Source organism: Podarcis tiliguerta (genome assembly GCF_965153285.1).
Source record: "Podarcis tiliguerta genome assembly, chromosome: 13".
NCBI classification, from domain to species: domain Eukaryota; kingdom Metazoa; phylum Chordata; class Lepidosauria; order Squamata; family Lacertidae; genus Podarcis; species Podarcis tiliguerta.
The window spans coordinates 39914868-39935136 of NC_139546.1; the positions used below are offsets into that span (position 1 = coordinate 39914868).

Here is a 20269-nt window from a genome sequence, read left to right on the forward strand (position 1 = left end):
CTGGAGGGAATTCCAGGGAAATTGAAACATATTTATCCTATCAATATCTACTCAACATATGGTGAGTGACTGAACTTTCATCCTTCCCCCTTCCCGACCCCGACCCCCAACTTCACCAAGATCTATATAAGAATCGAGGCAGCAGCTTCAGAGACAAACTTGACCCTTCAGGAAGCAATATCCATCACCTCACAGGACAAAACTGTGGCTTCTTTGCCATGTGGATTTGCCTGTCACGGAATCCCTTCATGTAGCAGAGGATTCTGGGAAATGTTCTAGTGTAAACACTCCATTTTGAAGGAAGCTGGCCATTCTTGTTGGGTATCAAGAATGCAAAGTGAGTCTGTGCCCTTGAGCAAAAGGTGCACTCTGTTCCCCTTTCATTTTAATATCAAACATATCGAACAAAGTACTCCGCCTGAATATGGACTAAGCTCCAGAAGGCAGCTGCATTATCTGATGTTAATTATGTGTGCTTATTTTTTATTTAGGGTATTTGCTTTCCAACCCATTGTCAGAAACATAACTCTATAGTGGTCAAAACCATAAATTAAGTCCTGGAGGGAATTCCAGGGAAATTGAAACATATTTATCCTATCAATATCTACTCAACATAAATTAAGTCCACACTGGAGGGAATTCCAGGGAAATTGAAACATATTTATCCTATCCATATCTACTCAACATATGGCAAGTGATTGAACTTTCATCCTTCTCCCTTCCCGGTCCCAACCCCCAACCTCACCAAGATCTATATAAGAATTGAGGCAGCAGCTTCAGAGACAAACCTGCCCCTGCATAACGCGATATCCATCACCTCACAGGACAAAACTTGGGTAAGTTGGAGACAATCACAAACTCACTTCTGATGCTACGGCTACTGATTTATATTTTGTTTTGGGGGCTCTCACTAGCATTATACCCTATACCCACATATCTGTCCACATCCTTCTTCCAGCAAAGTCTCATTCAGTTTTCACTGGTAAGTGAATATACATATACTATGTGGGTTTGTGAGTTGAGAATTTGTGGAGAAGAAGGCAAGGGCATGGGTGTAGTAGAAGAAGAAGAGGTAGAACACTCCCCAGTTTAAGCTCCCCACCCTCCATCACCACAGTTACTTATATTCCAGTTGAGCCAAGGAGGGGGAAGTTAAATAGCATGAGGTGGCAAAGAGGGGGGAGGAGTTTAGCTCCCCTCAGTCATTTCCCATTTTCTTCTAAAATCTAGACCTCGTCAACCCCCAATTTTAAAAAATGAATAACGCAAGTGATTTCCACAGTTTCGGTTTTATGGAATTCTTGCCACATTGACTCTTCTGCTATGACTCAGTCTTGCATGTGGTAGAGGATTCTGGGAAAGATTCCAAGGCAGTCTCTCCATTTCTGAAGGATGCAGGCCAGTCTTGTTGCAGGCTAACTATGCACTACTTGAAGTGAGGGTGTGCCCTTGGAGCAGACTCAGCACCCCCTTCACTGGGACCTTTGAGTTTCAAAATAGAAAGTGGTGAAGGAAGTGCCCCTCCTGGATTTGGTTTTACAGTATCTCCAGATTGTAGACCTGTTCTTTGATTCTAGACTTGTTATTTGAGTTAAGTCTTTTTATTGTATTTAGAATATTTATTTTCCCATCACCTTCCACACAAATAGACCCTCCAGAGCCCGGCGCCAAGCCGCGCCGGCCTCCGGAAGGTCGCGCAGAGCTGCCTGCCCTCGCGAGCTCCGTTCTGGGGCTGGGGGAGAGGGAAGCTCAGGCTTCCCCCTCCCCCAGCCCCGCAAGCTCCCAGAGCTGCCTGTTCTGGGGGCTGGGGGAAGGGGAAGGATTGGGCCTCCCCCTCCCCCAGCCCCACAAGCTGCCAGAGTGATGCTGAAGCTGCGGGCAGCTTCTGTATCGCTCTGGGACCTGTTCTGGGGGAGGGGGAAGCTCAGGTTTCCCCCTCCCCCAGCCCCGCAAGCCCCCAGAGCTGCCTGTTCTGGGGGCTGGAGTTGGCGGAAGCTCGGGCTTCCCCCTCCCCAGCCCCGCGCCGGGGGGGAATAATTTTTTTTCTTTATTTCCCCCCCCAAAAAAAACACCTAGGTGCGTCCTATAGGGCGGTGCATCCTATGGGGTGAAAAATACGGTACATCCTTTCTTTCTTCATCTGTACTCTATATATGTCTAAAAGGCTGAAATTCCTTCCTCCTTTCCCCTGTCTCTGACCTGACTAAGCTCCATATAAGAATTAAGGCAGCCAACTTGGGAGACAGAGTTGTAGAAAGAGGAATCCATCACTTCAACAGAATTGCACCGGTGTAAGCTGGTGTTGGGGTTGCGGTTGGGGAGAAATTCAGTTCAGTTTCCATTTAAAGGCAAACTTACTGAATTTGCACTATCTGAAATAATATGACAGCCACCCTTTGAAATTTGTCTCTCTTTGAATTTTTCAACACAGTTGCTTCGGGCTGCAGGCTGCTGTCCGCAAGCCTTGGGAGCCCGGCGGCCACTCCCGCCACGCTCCGAAGGCTTGAGGATAGCTTCCTGAAGCCTGGAAAGCGAGAGGGGTCGGTGCACTCTCCAGGCTTCAACTAAAGCCTGCATTCGCTCCATAGGACGCACACACATTTTCCCTTCATTTTTGGAGGGGGAAAAGTGCGTCCTATAGAGCAAAAAATATGGTAACTTTGTTCCACTAGAGGCTTCCCACAAATGCACCATATTCCATCACCACATTTCCTATAAGGAAATGTCCTATATAGGTGTATTTCCTGTAAGGTGTATAAGATGCCTTAAGAAATAGGCATCTCCTTAATGTTTCCCTCTTTTCTTTCCCTTCTTTTTCCTCCCAGAAAATTCTTGGACGCCACCATGCTGGTCTCTAGTTGCCTGCTGGTTCGTCTGGCCATCCTTTTCAGCGTCCTCCTGGTGCAGTCCTGCAAAGGGCAGTCTTGGGAAGCTTTTCAAAACAAGCACATTGATTATCCCCAAACCCGAGCCTCCAACCCCAGTGCCTACTGCAACCTCATGATGGTGAAGAGGAATATGAACCCAAGTAGATGCAAACCGAGGAATACTTTCATCAACCATGACAAGGAGTCTGTCCTACAGGTCTGTGGCAATGGTGGGAAGCAATGGCAAGGTAAATTCTATGACAGCAACCAGAACTTCCCCATGATTGACTGCAGCTACACCGATGGTAAACCTCCTAAGGACTGCAAATACAAAGGCACAGAGACCTCCAAACGCATTCGTGTGGCCTGCGAAAACAAGAAGCCCGTTCACCTGGAGAAGGTGCTGTGATAGGCAGAAAACCACGCAAGCCACGCTCTGCCCATTGAAGCTGGAATGCTCATTTGGCCATTTCTCCCTGCAACGCAACCACATCCTTGAATTTCCCCAGTTTAACAGTCATTTGCCCTTTTCAGGGGAGCCTGGGAGCTGTGACTCTAAGGGCAATGATGAAAGGCTTCTAACTACGCATTCTGTTGCTTTCTCTCAATGGCTATTCTCTCAATAAAGTTTATTCTATCAAAAGCAAAATGTGTGTCTCTGTGCCTACGTTCTGCCTAGGAAGAGCTCAGAAGCTCTTTACGCGTGAAAGCAGGACATCAGAGAAGCTTGTTCTTTTCAGAGTGAATTAGGCAAATCTTTAACGAACTCCTGCATAACAAAACACTTTTTTCCTCACAAGAACCGGAATATTCAAAATTATGAACATAATAGACACTGTCTGTGATCAGATATTCTTTTTTTTTTTTTTGTTCGGTAAAACACAGCTTGGCTTGGGGGTTGGGGGGTGGTTTTCATCAGGAAATTGGCTCATGTTTCTGTTGGGAGTAATGCCCAAGGCTTGCAATATGCTACCTGAACACAGATAATACCCAAGAGTTTGAAAGAGACAAAAAGGAGAATGCATGGTCCAATTAGTGTCACCCCTCCAAAAATACGTTCTTACTCAGTCCCCCTAAAAAGGCTCACGCTACAAAGGGTGGGAGGATGGGTGTCTCAAAGAAAAGAGGGGAGAGTGTGGGGTGGAAGAAGCTTAAATATCCTGGTCTCCACTTCCCCTTATAGGGCAAAATTCCCTCACATGGTTGCCCACACGCCTCCATAATGGGAGAGACCATCTCTCCTCTTTTTCAAGGGGAGCTTAGTGTGGTAAATGTGCAACTCCAAGAGAGGGGGGAACAGTTCAGCTTTTTGAAGAAAGAATCCTGCTCCAATTTCTCAACACTCATCACTATATTTGTCTTTCTAACTACCCAAGAGTTCAGAGCCTCTCCCTTTGTTTCCTTAATGGACCATTACCTAACCTGGTAATTCTAAAAATCTGCTTGCAACAAATTTAAGAATTTGCTTAAAAATCAAATCTAGTATATTAAATCTGTGTGTCTTCTGTTCACCCATCCCAAGTGACATTCAAATCCACCATCTGCAGTGACCATGTTCTGTCCCAATAGCTCTGATGGCATTGTACATCATACCTTTGGCTCAGGTTTGCTATCCTGAAATGAAAACAAGTAGAAGGTCCCAGGACAGTAGTGCCCATGGAACAGATCATTGTTCTTCACCGCTTCATCCCCAGAAGTTGTTGGAATACAATGCCCTTTATCCCCAGCAAGCTTTGGCAGCAGCCAGAGATGATGGGCGTTGCCGTCCAATAATATCAGGAGACCTAATGCAAAAGATCCTTAGACTTCTGTGGGGACAGACAAAAATTGCATGTGGGATGGCATCTGAGGGAGGCAGAAGAAGAGAAGAGATATCTGGTCTGCTGTTATGACAGAGTGTTTAACCATCCAGGTTACAGTGAAGGGATATTGCTCAGTAGCAGAGCGCACAATAATAATAATTTATTATTTATATGACGCCCATCTGACTGGCTTGCCCCAACCAGTCTCAGCTTCAGATACATAAGGACAAAGTTTAATTACAGTGATACCTCTAGTTATAACCTGAAACTGTTCTTAACTAGAGGCGTACTTTCGCTAATGGGGCCTCTTGCTGCTTCTGTGCTGCTGGCACATGATTTCTCTTCTCATAATAGGGAAAAGTTCTCAACTTGAGGTAACTCTTCCAGGGTAGCAGAGTTTGTAACCTGAAGCATTTGTAACCTGAGGAATTTGTAACTGGAAGTACGACTGTACTAACATCTGAAGCTCAAGTTGCATGGGAGAAATACCCCTTTGATGTGCCATGGAGCATAAATTCTATTCAGAGTAGACAGTAATTGGATAGAAGGGTGAATGGTCTGAATCAGAAGAAGGGATATGTACATTATTTTATTATCTTTATTTATTGAGTTTATATACCACCCTATTCCCAGAGGTCTCAGGGCGGTTCACAGAAAACAAGCCTCTTTCTTTACCCTGCACTTGTGTCAAATTCTCTCCATTCAGAAAGTTATGCCCACTGTCCAAGGCACTGCTTCACAAGGGAGAAGATCTTGGACTATAGCAGAAATCTCATTGGCATAATAACTTTGCTTGTTCTGAGACTTGAGGACCTTAGCAAAACAAATATCTCACCCTGTAATTTTTATAATTATTGATCAGCATCACTACTTTTAAATGTCCCATGGCAAATCAGATGCCAGGCACAATATAAGCCACAGAAACAGCCCTTTCCAAATGTGACAGTCCTGTGTTGCAGTCTATATAGGCGACTGTCCTATCAACTTACATGAATCCAGTTAGGGAGGTAGATTTGAGGCAGGTACATGCCTCCATGGAGCCAAGTTTCCTTATAACTTCAGCCAAGACTGAAATGCTGTTAGTGACTATAGGTAAACATGATGGCTTCCAGTTCAGCCCAAGAATGGTTAGGACGCCACCTGCTTTTCCTGCTGTTGCTGCTGCATTGTTCTTCTAGCAAGAGTTTGAGCTCTTGCAGTTTGAGAGAAACATTTCAAACCAATTCATATGGTCCTCCAGCAGACATGATCATTGGTGAATTTATATCCATTACGATAACAAACTTCAGAATGCAGAAATTTATGGAGAACCCTCAATACTCTGTATTATTTCAGTAAGTAGTTACTTAGTAAGTAGTTCTCAGTAAGTAGTTAGGGACGCAGGTGGTGCTGTGGTCTACACCACTGAGCCTTGGGCTTGCCGATTGGGAGGTCAGTCCCGTTGCTCGGTCCCAGCTCCTGCCAACCTAGCAGTTCAAAAGCATGTCAAAGTGCAAGTAGATAATAGGTATTCTATTATCTATTCTACTCCCCCCCCCCCTGCAGTTAATTGTGGTGTTTCTGTACTGCTACACGGAAGTGGAACTACCTGCAACCTAATATTCTTTTAGATGACACCAAAAAATCACCTTTTCATTTTGAGTCTGATAAACTGCAATTCCCTCCTTTTCCCTCAAAGTGCAAAGCCCAGCAGTAGGGACACATTAACAAGTCCCTTTGTTGTGTTCAGTGGGTACAGGGCCAGAATCCTGTTGAAATCTATGGGGATTCCAAAGTGCTTAAGTGTGGCTACTAGTTTGCCCCTGATTTTTGCCCATATGAGCCCCATCCATAACCCAGCTGAAGTTTTCAAACTACTTCAACCCATAGATGTTGCAACCCATAGATGTTGCAGCCCATCCCTGTGCCAAATTTTCTTGCAAGTAAGCCTTGTTCAGTTCCATGAGCTTCGCTCCACACCCCAAACATGCATCAGCTTTTAGCCTGACAGGGCAAATCTATGCATACCTACTCGAAGTAATCACCACTGAGCTTAGTGGTGCTTACTCCCAGGTAAATGGCTGCAGCCATATTGCAGCTTAAATCGGATTTGTGTGAAAGGCAGTTCCACAGAGCCCAATGGGATGCTTCCTCTCAAATATTTGGGATCAAGGAGAGCTTTCCTTAACACGTGTTTGCCTGGGAATAACCAATTTCCGATGGAAGGTTGTGTGATAACACCCTATAATCCCACACACGATTATGTGGGAAGCGAATCCCATTGAATAAAAAAAGAAGAGGAAGGTTTTGCTTCCCAAGCTGTTTTTAGGTTTTTTTAAAAAAGGAAAGCATATCTATAAGGCTTAGATTCAAGGGCTGCTAAAAAGACATTGTGTGTTAAAGCACACTGGTATACTAAAGAGTTGTTTCCCAGGTTGAATTGAGAACACATTCCCATGAATACTTCATGGTTCAGAAATGGAAGGGAGGTGGTGGACAAAGCAAAGCAAAGAGAGTGTTGGAAACATGCAATCTAATTTACTCAGTATTAAATCCCACTGTGTTGGTGATTTTGACACTAGTTAAGTGGGGAAAGAATGAGAGCCTGACTGAACTTGGCAGGTTAACAGCTTTTTGTTTCTGGGTTTCCAATATTCAACCCCACCAATTCATCCACAGCACAACAATGGATCTCCTTGAATCTACCATTTCCATACTGAACATCTAATCATAATATCTTAGGAGACTGCTGTAGTATCATTAGTTTGAATGGAATGTTCTTGTCCTGTAGGCTGAAACATCCAAGTGAAATACATGCATGAATCAAAATGAAAACTTCAACACAGTTGTTTCTCTTCTGTCATCTTTGCAGTCATTCTTTGTCTCATTGCAGTCTCCTCCTAAAAAACTACCAGCATGTTCTTGCCTTCGTCTTTGCCATGCAAGAGATCAACAAGAATGCCAAATTCTTATCCAACATCTCACTGGGATCAACATTTTATGACAATGCTTTTAATCCTTCGCAAACGTGTTGGAACACTCTTGCTCTTCTTTTCATGGGACAACGAAATCCCCCCAATTACCACTGTAATGGGGAAGATAAATTAATTGCCGTGGTTGGAGGGCTCACCTCCCAAAACTCCCTTCAGATGGCCAATATATTAAACACCTACAAGATTCCACAGGTATGTGTGTAGATACATAGATACAACCACAAGGGCAGACGTACACAGAAAACCCCAAAAAGCATCCAGGTTAGATTTCAATCCCATTACATTATGTTTTCTACACTTGTGTCCTACTTTAGACTTGGTATGGGTACATGATTATGTTAAAGCCTCCTAGCTATGTGTTGCCAACACTGCCGTCTCAATTTGCATTGGGATTTGGGGGGGGGGGGGATAAACCCATAATAGTAATAATCCAAGCTCTGGTTCTTCCAAACCTGGCCATGCCACAAATCATGTAATCATAGCAGCATCCATTTTCCTGCTTAGAAACTTCTCCTAGTTTGAGACTTACTAATGCCAGGGCGTTATACTTACAAAAGTAAGACCAGGTGGTCAACCACCAAAATAATGAAGTATTCTTTCTATGAACAAATGGATGGTTTTTGGATTCCTAAAAGGAGAATGCCTTTCCCTTTAGCTCACCTATGGCTCCTTGGATCCAGGGCTGAGTGACCAAAGGCGCTTCCCTTCCTTCTTCCAAATGGTCCCCAATGAAGAAGCTCAGTATGATGGCATTGTCTGGCTCCTCAGGAAGCTTGGGTGGAACTGGATTGGCCTCCTTGTTTCAGATGATGACAGTGGGGAAACCTTCCTTCGTACTCTGAGACCAAGGCTTTCCCAGAATAATCTTTGCATTTCTTGGACATTGGTGATCCCACTAGTGACAAAATTTTTACCTAATGAGCTACTTCAACCAAAATTGAGACCAATCGCGTTTGCTCTCACACAAAGGCAAATGAATGTGATTCTTGTCTATGGAGACATTCAGTCTCTAGAGGCTTTGAGACTGGTTTTAGTCTCCTGTGAGATTTTCCATATGTACCCTCTGGAGAGGGTGTGGATTACAACAGCTCAATGGGATTTCACTGCAGTGCTATTTGGAGACAAATTCCCGTCAAAATCCTTCAATGGCACTTTGTCATTTACACTCCATTCAAATCCAGTTCCAGGGTTTCAGGACTTTCTACAGACCATAAATCCATGGCAGCCAAATCTTTATTTCATCCAGTCGTTCTGGGCCCATGCATTCCTCTGTTCATTTCCAGAAAACAATCGAATTGTGACAACTCATGAACCCTGCACTGGGGAGGAGAAGCTGGAGAAACTCACTGGACCCGTGTTTGAAATGGAAATGTCCAGCCAGAGCTACACCATCTACAATGCCGTCCATGCAGTAGCACATGCTCTCCATAGTATGTATTCCTCAAGAGCCAAACAGAAAGTACTGGCTGAGAGATGGATGCAGCAGAAAGTTAAACCCTGGCAGGTACTGTCAACTACTCTCCTCAATGTTAGAAGAACAGGAGTTATTATTACTGTTCATATGTTTCACAGCTGAGCCCTGGCATGGAGGAGAGGCCTTGGGGATTTTCAGTGGTGAGCTCTATCATTGGGAGGGACTTGATCTCAGTGAAAGGCCACATGCATTGCATGCTGCACATTCAAAGCTCTTGAAATTAATCCATCCAGGATTCTCCTACTTGGGACTGTGCAAGGGCCAGGAGTGTTCTCTGGTATCAGAAATGGGTTGAAACCTCAGATGTATGCCATATAGAACTGTGGCAATTCAGAGCAGACAGTTCTGGGCTGCAGAGAACAATGGTTTGACTCAGCACAAGGCAGTTGCATATGTTAATGGAGGAGGTTTTTGAATTACCCAGAATCTATGGCAAGTTAAAAACATACCAAGTCATGTCTCCTAATATTGAAACTGGAAAGGCTTACAGCTCAATGGCAGAGCATCTGCTTTCATTCAAAAAGTCCCATGTTCAACCCCCAGCATCTCAAGATCATGCTGGGAAAGACTCTGAAACCCTAGAGAGCCAATAACAATCAGTGACTGAGCTATTTAGGGCAATGATTTCACTCACTGTAAAGCAGCTTTCAGTGTCCTATAACATACTGATGAATGGTAGTAAAAAGCCAAAGGTCCACTTGTCAGAGGGAAAGAGAGAGTGTATTAACCTACAAGGTCTGTGTCTTAACTTAACTGTCTGTGTCTTGCAATCTAGCTTCACTCCTTCCTGAAGAACATCCACTTCAACAACAGTGCTGGGGAAGAAATCTGTTTGGATGAGAAGGGACAGCAGGCAGGTGGCTATGATCTCCTCAACTTGGTCACATTTCCCAATGAGACCTTCCAGAGAGTCCGAGTGGGGAGGGTGGACCCTCAGGGCCCCCCAGGAAAAGAGTTCACAGTGGATGGAAGTGCCATCGCATGGAATCCCAAGTTCAAGCAGGTGGGCGGGACTATTTCTTGTTTTAATCATCATCCATCATCATTATCTTTTATGAGAAGATCAGGGGATCCAGAAAAACAGAAATGGCTACAAAGGAGAATTGTGAGGAGAGAAGCTCTGGTACTCACTGATGAAATGCTGTTTTTGTTACTCTGTTCATCCAGAGCTAGTTTGAAGCTAATTCAGAGATCAGGATTAAAGAACAAGGTCTTTCTGAGTGAGGAATTGGCAAGTGTTTAAAGCTCTTGAAAAAGGACTGTTGTGCTCTAAAATGCGTTGTTGCCAACAATCTCTGCCATGCGGAGCCCAGGTAGAAAGAAAATTATCCACCGCCTGAAGTGTGTGGTCACTAATATTGATGGATGGAGTGCTGGAGATAACCTGTCCCAGGATGTTGGTCTACATCAAGCTGAGCCATAATGTGTGGGATGAAAGCATCCAAAATGCTAAGGAAAGTCCTGGTGCACAGACGGTTATAAAACCCTGTGCTGTCATATGTCTGAGGCAATTAACTGATGGATTGATTGAATTTATATACCGCCCAATACCCAGAAGTCTCAGGGATGTTCAGAGATTCAAACCAACATATACAGTTATGGCAAATATGAGCAGTCTAAACAGTTAGAGCAACAGGAATATTCTGTTGTGCTTCTGTCAGTCTGTAACAGTATTTATCTTAGATAAAAATCTATGTAAGATATGTTAGCAGTGTAAGTAACACCTACCTGCATTGTATATATTAATCTGCAACTTCAAGTACACTAGAGGCTTGACAACCATTTGTCAGGAGTCCTCTGATGGTGTTTACTGCTTGGCAGCGGGTTGGACTTGATGGCCCTTGTGGTCTCTTCCAACTCTATGATTCTATGATTCTATAAATAAAAAAATATTCTTATTTAAACTTTAAAAGATAGCGTTTGTAGGAGGAAATCAGCAGTGGGTTATCAAGGAGAAGGTTGGCACTAACTTCTCTTTGCCATTCAGACTGGACTGTGCTGGACTGGCCAAATGGTTAAGTCACAGCACAAAGCATCTTTATCAGGGGGCCTGATGCTTGCCCAGGGAGCAAGTGCTTGAGAGCCATCCTCTAATTTCAGTCCTATGACTTTTCTGCTGCAAAGCAGACATAGATGGCAATAAGATTTATGTAGAGAAACGAGCTTATTCCATTCAAAATCCCTTGCTTGTCATTACCATTAGATGCTGCCCATTTCCACCTGTGTTGAAAGCTGCCACCCTGGACAGAGTATGGTTACCCAGCAGGGAAAGCAAATCTGTTGCTACGACTGTGTTCAGTGCCCTAAAGGGAGGATTTCAGTCCAGAAGGGTAAGTGAAGGAACCCGAGTCAACTGGAATTCCCATCTTCCTCTCCAACACAGACATTCATGTTTCAGTCTTATTATGTCTGCTTATTTTCTGGCATGGATCCCAAGCACATGTGTTTATGTTATTGACACATATTCTCCTTTCCTCTCCCCTACCTTTTGCACACCTATTCAGGCATATCTTGTGTGCAATTACATCCACATGGGAGTAAGCACCATGCCATAGATTCCCTTTTCTCACCATTGAAACTGCAGCCAACACATTTTCATCTTCTGTTATTAACAAATAGTAAATTATCTCCTCTATTGTATCCACACAGTTTCAATCATTGGGAACAGTTATTTCTTTTCAAATATAGATTTTCCTGATGACAGGCTACCTGGCTGTTTCATGCACTCCCAAGTTCCATTACGGAAAGTGTAAAAAAGAAACAGTGAGCCACAAGCTTAGAAATGCAAAAACTTGGACCTGGATGCAGAGATAGACATGTTTAAGGGGGAACCACTGAAATCAATCTGTATACTGCAACCATGACAAATAAATATGAATAGATTGATTAGTACAGATGAGATGTTCAGAGATGAACCACCACTTAGTTGAAAAATTAGGCTTGGTGGTTCATCACCTGAGTAATATGTTCTGCGTACAGCATAATAGACAGTACCAATAATATTAATAATTATTGCTTCAAGAAATGCTAAAAGCAAGCTTCTCACTTTCAGATGCAGATCAGTGTGAGAAATGCCCAGATGATCACTACCCAAATGCCTTTCAGGACAAATGTATTCCGAAAAAAATAAGCTACCTATCCTATGAGGAGCCCTTGGGGGCAATTCTGGCCTCCTTGGCTCTCCTGCTTTCCCTGGTCACACTTGTTGTGATGGGGACCTTCGGTCTGCACTGGAACACTCCCATTGTCAAAGCCAACAACTGGGGCATCACCTGCACCTTGCTCTCTTCTCTGCTTCTCTGCTTTCTCTGCTCCTTCTTATTCATTGGCAGGCCTACAAAGGTGACCTGTGTCTTGAGGCAAACCGTCTTTGGCATCGTCTTCTCCATTGCTGTTGCTTGTGTGTTAGCCAAAACCCTCACTGTGGTTTTGGCATTCATGGTGACCAAGCCTGGGAGCAGCCTGAGGAAATGGCTTGGGAAGAGGCTGGCAGGATCCCTTATCACCTTCTGCTCTCTCATTCAAGCTGGCATCTGTCTTGGGTGGCTGGCATCCTCTCCCCCATTCCCAGAGTTTGACCTGCACTCCCAGGATGGGCAGATCATAGTGCAGTGCAATGAAGGCTCCGACATCATGTTCCACCTTATTCTCGGCTACATGGGTCTTTTGGCCATTGTGAGCTTCTCTGTGGCTTTCTTTGCCAGGAAGTTGCCTGACACTTTCAATGAAGCCAAGTTGATTACCTTCAGCATGCTGGTATTCTGCAGTGTTTGGCTGTCCTTTGTCCCCACTTATCTGAGCACCAAAGGGAAATACATGGTGGCTGTGGAGATCTTCTCCATCTTGGCCTCTACTGCTGGCTTATTGGGTTGCATCTTCCTCCCTAAAATCTTCATCATTTTATTTAGGCCTGAGATGAACAGTAAAGAGAAGCTAGTAAAGAAGAAGGGTGACCATAGCTGAGAAGGTGAAAGAGATGCCATTAGCCAGAGACCTTATGTTGTGGCAAGAAGATGCTATTTCCTTTGCTTCTATCTTTTTCTCCTCATCCCAGCAGTTCCCAAACTTTGGTCTTCAGCTGTTTTGGACTACAGTTCCCACCATCCTTGACAACTAGCCTTGCCAGCTATGGATGTTTGGAATTGTAGTCCAACAACAGCCGGAGACCCAAGTTTGGAAACCCCTATTCTATGCCATCCAAGTCTTCATGGTGGCATACATGGCTCTCCTCTCTCTGTATTGCCTTCACAACAACTCTGTGAGGGAGGTTAGACTGAGAGATTTTTATGTATGTTGTTTTGTTGACTCAATCTTTGTTTTTTGGCCTACCTTTCTATACCCCCAGAACACAAACTAAGGAGAGCACAATGTGAAATACTGTTACTTACAGGGGCCTGCTTCACCAGGGCGTAGTCCAAATGGAATATTATATGGAAGCAATTTGCAGCAGGATTGAAAATGGAGTAGCTGCTGAGTGATTGAAAAATAGGACATCAAAATCATTTAAGCTTTTGTTAATTTGTGCTAGTTAACCATTCTGCTTACCAAATTAAATTAGAAGTTAGTGGGACATGACCTTGATCCCAGGAAGACCATAACCACAGAGTTCTTAAATAATAGAGGTATCTTTTAAATGAATTCCATTGCTCAAAATTAGGATATATGTGAGAGAGAGCTTTGTATTCATCTACCTCTTTTTCTTCTTTTGTTTTGTTCTTTTCTTTTTATTATTTTCTGTTTAGAATAGTTTCTTTTTATTGTATTGTGAAATGTCTGAATAAAACCTTATACAAAAAAAAGACGTGTGACACGTGTGTGTGTGTGTGTGTGTGTGTGTGTGTGTGTTTTAAGAAAAAAATCCCCAATGGACCATACAAACATGCAAAGCATCAAGCGTAATATAAATCATCTGGCAGTGGACATGCATGTTTAAACTCAGACTTCTGGATGCTGTGAGAATATTTTCTGCGTTCCTGTAAAAGATATTCAGACCAGCAGCCCTACTTACACACACACTAGATACTCTTTATACATATAAATAAACCATCTCTGCATGAATGAGTGTCATCCTTCCATAAGAACCCAAGTGTTGTGGGGGGTTGTGTGTGAGGAAATTGCTGTTACCAGAAAAATACAGCAGCCACAAAGTTTTAGTAGCTGATATCATGGACTAGCTACACAATCCTCTAGTAGTTGAGTCAACTGGATGGTAATGGGGGTGATGGGAGCTGCAACCCACCCTCACCCCTGTCTAGTTTTTCTCCCAGCCATAATAATCACAATCACAATCATAACAACATCCCAGCCAATCTGGGTGGCTTATAGCATATCTAAAAACAAGCCTGGAATTCCTGGAATTGAACCGTGGGTGGGGGACCTAAAGCAAAAGAGCATGGACAGCAAAGAAATTGAAATCTCAGTTCCCCCTTCAGCCTTTTTTATTTTCATGGAAAAAAATAGACCTCACCAAGCTCCATTTTTAAGTGTGTGTGTGTGTGTGTGTGTGGATACCTAGCTTGAATTTACAGAAGCTATTTTGACAGTTGTGGCTTCTTTGCCATGTGGATTTGCCTGTCACGGAATCCCTTCATGTAGCAGAGGATTCTGGGAAATGTTCTAGTGTAAACACTCCATTTTGAAGGAAGCTGGCCATTCTTGTTGGGTATCAAGAATGCAAAGTGAGTCTGTGCCCTTGAGCAAAAGGTGCACTCTGTTCCCCTTTCATTTTAATATCAAACATATCGAACAAAGTACTCCGCCTGAATATGGACTAAGCTCCAGAAGGCAGCTGCATTATCTGATGTTAATTATGTGTGCTTATTTTTTATTTAGGGTATTTGCTTTCCAACCCATTGTCAGAAACATAACTCTATAGTGGTCAAAACCATAAATTAAGTCCTGGAGGGAATTCCAGGGAAATTGAAACATATTTATCCTATCAATATCTACTCAACATAAATTAAGTCCACACTGGAGGGAATTCCAGGGAAATTGAAACATATTTATCCTATCCATATCTACTCAACATATGGCAAGTGATTGAACTTTCATCCTTCTCCCTTCCCGGTCCCAACCCCCAACCTCACCAAGATCTATATAAGAATTGAGGCAGCAGCTTCAGAGACAAACCTGCCCCTGCATAACGCGATATCCATCACCTCACAGGACAAAACTTGGGTAAGTTGGAGACAATCACAAACTTACTTATGATTCTATGGCTACTGATTTATATTTTGTATTGGGGGCTCTCACTAGCAATATACTCTATACCCACATATCTGTCCACATCCTTCTTCCAGCAAAGTCCCATTCAGTTCTCGCAGGTAAGTGAGTATACATATATTATGTGGGTTTGTGGGTTGAGAAGTTAAGAATTAGAAAGCAAGGGCATGGGTGTAGTAGAAGAGGTAGAACACTCCCCAGTTTAAGCTCCCCACCCACCATCACCACAGTTACTTATATTCCAGTTGAGCCAAGGAGGGAGAAGTTAAATAGCATGAGGAGGCAAAGAGGGGGGAGGAGTTTAGCTCCCCTCAGTCATTTCCCATTTTCTTCTAAAATCTAGACCTCGTCAACCCCCAATTTAAAAAAATGAATAACGCAAGTGATTTCCACAGTTTCGGTTTTATGGAATTCTTGCCACATTGACTCTTCTGCTATGACTCAGTCTTGCATGTGGTAGAGGATTCTGGGAAAGATTCCAAGGCAGTCTCTCCATTTCTGAAGGATGCAGGCCAGTCTTGTTGCAGGCTAACTTTGCACTACCTGAAGTGAGGGTGTGCCCTTGGAGCAGACTCAGCACCCCATTTCGCTGGAACCTTTCAGTTTCAAAATAGAAAGTGGTGAAGGAAGTGCCCCTCCTGGATTTGGTTTTACAGTATCTCCAGATTGTAGACCTGCTCTTTGATTCTAGACTTGCTCTTTGAGTTAAGTCTTTTTATTGTATTTAGAATATTTATTTTCCCATCACCTTCCACACAAATACATTCATGCAACCAAATCATGTGTTTTTATGAGTATTTGAAGTACATCCTTTCTTTCTTCATATGTACTCTGCATATATCTAAAAGGCTGAAATTCCTTCCTCCTTTCCCCTGTCTCTGACCTGACTAAGCTCCATATAAGAATTAAGGCAGCCAACTTGGGAGACAGAGTTGTAGAAAGAGGAATCCATCACTTCAACAGAACTGCACCTGGGTAAGCTGGAGTTGGGGTTGGGGAGAAATTCAGTTCAGTTTCCATTTAAAGGCAAACTTATTGAATTTGCAGTATCTGAAACAATATGAGAGGTTAAACACAGCCACCCTTTGAAATTTGTCTTTCTTTGAGTTTTTCAACACAGTTGAATTTCCCATGGAATTTCTCCAGCTGTGTAAGATGGGTTAAGATCACTGGGGGGCGGGACACACCCTGATAATTCCAGTGATTTTCACTCAGCACATGCAAGGCCACCTCTGTCCTGCCTCTGCCATCTCCATATCTCCTTTTTTTTATTGCTAATGCTAGTGGGCTACTCAGGGACAGAGCAAGGGGGTGCGGTGGAGGATGGATGGATGGATATATTGATTGATTGATTGATTGATACCCCACCTTTTCACCAAGGAGCTCAAGGCATCATCCATCGTTCTCCTCCTTCAGTCAGTCCTCTCATCAATCCTGTGAGGCAGGCTAGGGTAAGAGACTGAGACTGACCCAGGGTTTCCCAATGAGCTTCACGGCTGAGTGGGGATTTGAACCCTGGTCTCTCAGTGCTAGTCTGGAGCTCAGATTCATACCAGTGAGTCCCGTGCTCACATCTCACTTCAGCCAGAAACTTAACTGAGCTTGTACAAATATCCTATCTTCTTTGCCTCCTCTCCCTGACCCTCAACAATGGTCCAAGCTTCTTCTTTTATATTGGTTTTTTTATTGGGTTTTACAAACAAGAATGATGCATGGTGACTGGTTTGTATCAATATTCACATGGTTATGTGATCATGACTAGATAACATCCACCACAACATTTGCAGATAAGAATTTGCAAGGATATACAGTACAGCATTCATTTGAGCTCCAAGCTGTTTCACAAAGCACCCTCTGGTGGCAAACAGAAAGAAAGCATTTACACACCCACTTTACTTTCCCCCCAGGTATCTCTTTCAGGAAACAGTCGCCCACGATGATGCCTTTCAAGGGATCTGGCCTTGTGCTCCTCACCTTTCTGGTGTCTGTTCTGGCACTGGGAGCCTATTGTGCACCCAGCTATGAGAAGTTCCTAACCCAGCACTACGATAATCCCAAGAGCAGCGTTGGAAAGCAGTATTGTGACGTCATGATGAAAAGACGTGGGCTGGACAAACCAGCATGCAAGGAAGTGAACACCTTCATCCACGGCACCAAGAATAACATCAGATCTGTGTGTACTGAATCTGGAGGGGAGGATTATGGGAACGGGCTGAGGATTGCTCTCCGCCCCATCACTGTCACCACCTGCAAGCACAAAGGCGGCTCAACTCACCCACCTTGCAAGTACTCTGATAACAGATCGTCCAGATACATTGTCATTGCCTGTAATCAGAATAATGAGCCTGTGCACTTTGACGAAAGCATCATCGTCACAGCATAAGATTTCCAACACCCAGATCCAAATATTCAGCTTTTTAACAATTATGCCACCCCTTGTAACTCCACTGAAAACCCCCTTCTGCTGCCATTCTGTCCAGCTCTGCTTTACTGCAATTAAAACAAACAAACAAACAAAGCACCCTTAAACCATAGTGGCAAAGAAACCTGCTTTGATTCTGTTAAACCAGCAATGTCTGTCACTATTAAACTGATGAGAAAGTTGCATAACATTTGATGTGTGTTTAATTTCATTTCCTTTTCTTTATCTTATTGCATCCAAGGAAGGGAATGTGGAATGCAGTACTGCACTGTCTGAGATTTTCTTTCATGTTTCCGTCCACATGGGTAGTAGGCTACAACCAAATCAAATCTTTATTACAGTCATAGACCAGCGTAAGGAGGGAAGGGTACAATCATTTAAAATCAAAAAACATTTTTTAAAAGGAGTTAAAACAGAAAGTATATATAAAAGTCTATCAGAATCCAAAAGAAAATGAGAGAGTCTAAAAGAAGGGTTAGGAACCAAGAGTGAAAGAGAGTAAAAGGTTAGTATATATAAGACTATAGCTGTCAGTCTACAGAGCACTCTAATACGAGTGTTCATTATATCTAGTTTGTGACACAGGTCATCATCTGACTAATTTTGAGCAATGCTGTGCTCAACGTATGTTGTAGCATGATTGGTATCTGAAAGTGGCAGGAAGGTATAGAATTTTCCTGTGCGCCCTGGGTACTTATGCAGTAGTGGTAAGATGAGGCTGGTACAAATGTCTCTATAATAAAGATAATGGAGCGACGTGGGGTGAGCGGCGCGGCACTTTGGATCGATCGCTGTTTTCGGGGAGTGAAGCCGCATAGCTACTGTCAGGGAAGCGCCAACTTTTCCTGTGCACATTCGGATTAAAGAAACTTTTGTAAGTAAATGGAAATTGGATTATAAATTATTGAAATTCGGTATTGGATGGAAGGTCAAAACAGGAAGCCCACCTTCCACTCTGTAGAAAGATCAAGGCAAAAGTGAAAGGACTGGAGCCCTTAAAAAGTACTTCGCAAAGAAACAAATCTGCCATCTAAGCTTTCTAAACCCCCCCTCGGAGGCAGAGGAAGAGGGGGAGATTCTTTAACTGTTTATAGCCCTGCAGATTCTTTTAACTGTTTATAGCCCTGCAGAGCAGTGGATTACCGTCTCCCGGGACCGGGCTGCCAAAGGAAAGAACCTTTATTTTATAACTAGAAATAATCACCAAAAAGAACAGATCAAGGGAGAACTGAATCTTTTCGTCTTTTATTTGTTGGAAAGGAAAAATGGAGTTGAGCTATAATTGTTACTGAAAGGTGGATAAAAAATAACCGAAGGAATTGTATCCGGCTGCCGTGGAAAGTTACAGAAACACATATCGGACTGTCACATGTTTTGGATGGAAAATTCCCACACAGGCTGAAATCTGGCAGAGGAATACAAGCATTTGACCTTGACAACAAGATAACATTGAAAGACTAGGCTTGGGAGCATGGAAGAAAAAATAACAGCCCTGTTTGAACAATTTCAAAAAAAACTGTCTATTTTGGAATTTGGCATTTTGGATTTGAAGGAAAATGTACACAGCCTGGCTCAACAAGGACAAAAACTAGCAAACTCGGCTCAAGGATTGAAATTAACTAAGAATATGAATCAAACAGAACAGGCGCTGTCTTTGCAAGAGAAATCGTCAGTGGAAAATATAGTAATAGAGCATCAGATTGATGGACAAAAAATGGACTATGAGAGTAAAGAGCCCAAAGGACGGATTTGGAAAAGTAGTGCCATATATGGATTGAGTGATACAGGTCTGACAAGATACATTTTGGAAACTGGCACTTTGAGAAAAATTGAAGAAGGGAAAATTAGCAATTTAAAGGAGTATGCGGAGCAAGTCTTGGACAATTTTTTGGTTCACAAGAGGAATTATAGAGTTTGGGCAAGCTTGCTCAAGAAGGACAAAGGAAATGTGGAGGGGAATGTGCATTTGGACATAACTTTGGGCTCGAAAAAGACTCTGCTGACAGGCCAGGAATATGGATTAATGGCCTCGGACATAAGACAGTCTGGCTGACTGATTGAACTTATGGACTGCAAAGACCTTAAAAAACTGTTAAAAAGACTGGCAGTACCTGAAACCGGGGGGAAGAGATGGTGGGATAAATTTGGAAATTTTTAAGTAAAATTTGATATAATATAATTTTAAGCATTTTTGGGGGATGACGGAAGGAATTTATTTTGGTTCCAGGGAGTAAGATAAGGAAGATGAAACATTAGGATATAAGGGCATGTTATTATAGGGTTTAAGATTAGAAGATTTAAAGTAAATTTTCTTTTTCTATTATTGTCTTTCTTCTTCACAAGTGGTAAAGGTAGATAAGTGAAAAAGCACTAAAAGTTGGATGGAATTTGCCGATTAGATTAAAAACTGGAATACAAAGAGGGAGGTGGGAGGAAGTCAAAGAAACAGGTTAAAAAAGAAGGAATTTGAAACTTTGAGTTGTTTGGGGTTTTTCTTTTCTCTTTTTTGA

General features: G+C 43.0%; 3 protein-coding genes across 3 annotated transcripts in view; all 3 read left to right on the forward strand.

The window, feature by feature from the left end:
• The first annotated feature begins 2826 nt into the window (after window positions 1-2826).
• On the forward strand, window positions 2827-3516 carry LOC310662465 (ribonuclease pancreatic-like). Its single transcript, XM_083409398.1, has one exon. It carries the CDS (start codon window positions 2845-2847, stop codon window positions 3274-3276), a length of 432 nt encoding a protein of 143 aa, XP_083265524.1. The 5' UTR covers window positions 2827-2844; the 3' UTR covers window positions 3277-3516.
• A 4843-nt stretch (window positions 3517-8359) lies between these two features.
• Window positions 8360-13472, forward strand: LOC310662229 (vomeronasal type-2 receptor 26-like; the record flags this gene model as incomplete). Its single annotated transcript, XM_083409002.1, has 5 exons — window positions 8360-9145; window positions 9891-10118; window positions 11319-11445; window positions 12168-12790; window positions 13461-13472. The coding sequence occupies 5 exons, from the start codon at window positions 8360-8362 to the stop codon at window positions 13470-13472; spliced, it is 1776 nt and encodes a 591-aa protein (XP_083265128.1).
• Window positions 13473-15203: 1731 nt separating this feature from the next.
• LOC310662821 (C-type lectin BpLec-like) overlaps window positions 15204-20269 on the forward strand; it is a 56216-nt gene continuing 51150 nt past the window's right edge. Inside the window, exon 1 of the mRNA XM_083409976.1 lies at window positions 15204-15292. The gene's annotated coding sequence lies outside the window, so the exon portion shown is untranslated. The remainder of the gene's footprint in view (window positions 15293-20269) is intronic.

Excerpts from the sequence above, each read along its gene's own strand:
- LOC310662465 (XM_083409398.1), top strand. The coding sequence starts at position 2,845 with ATGCTGGTCTCTAGTTGCCTGCTGGTTCGTCTGGCCATCCTTTTCAGC.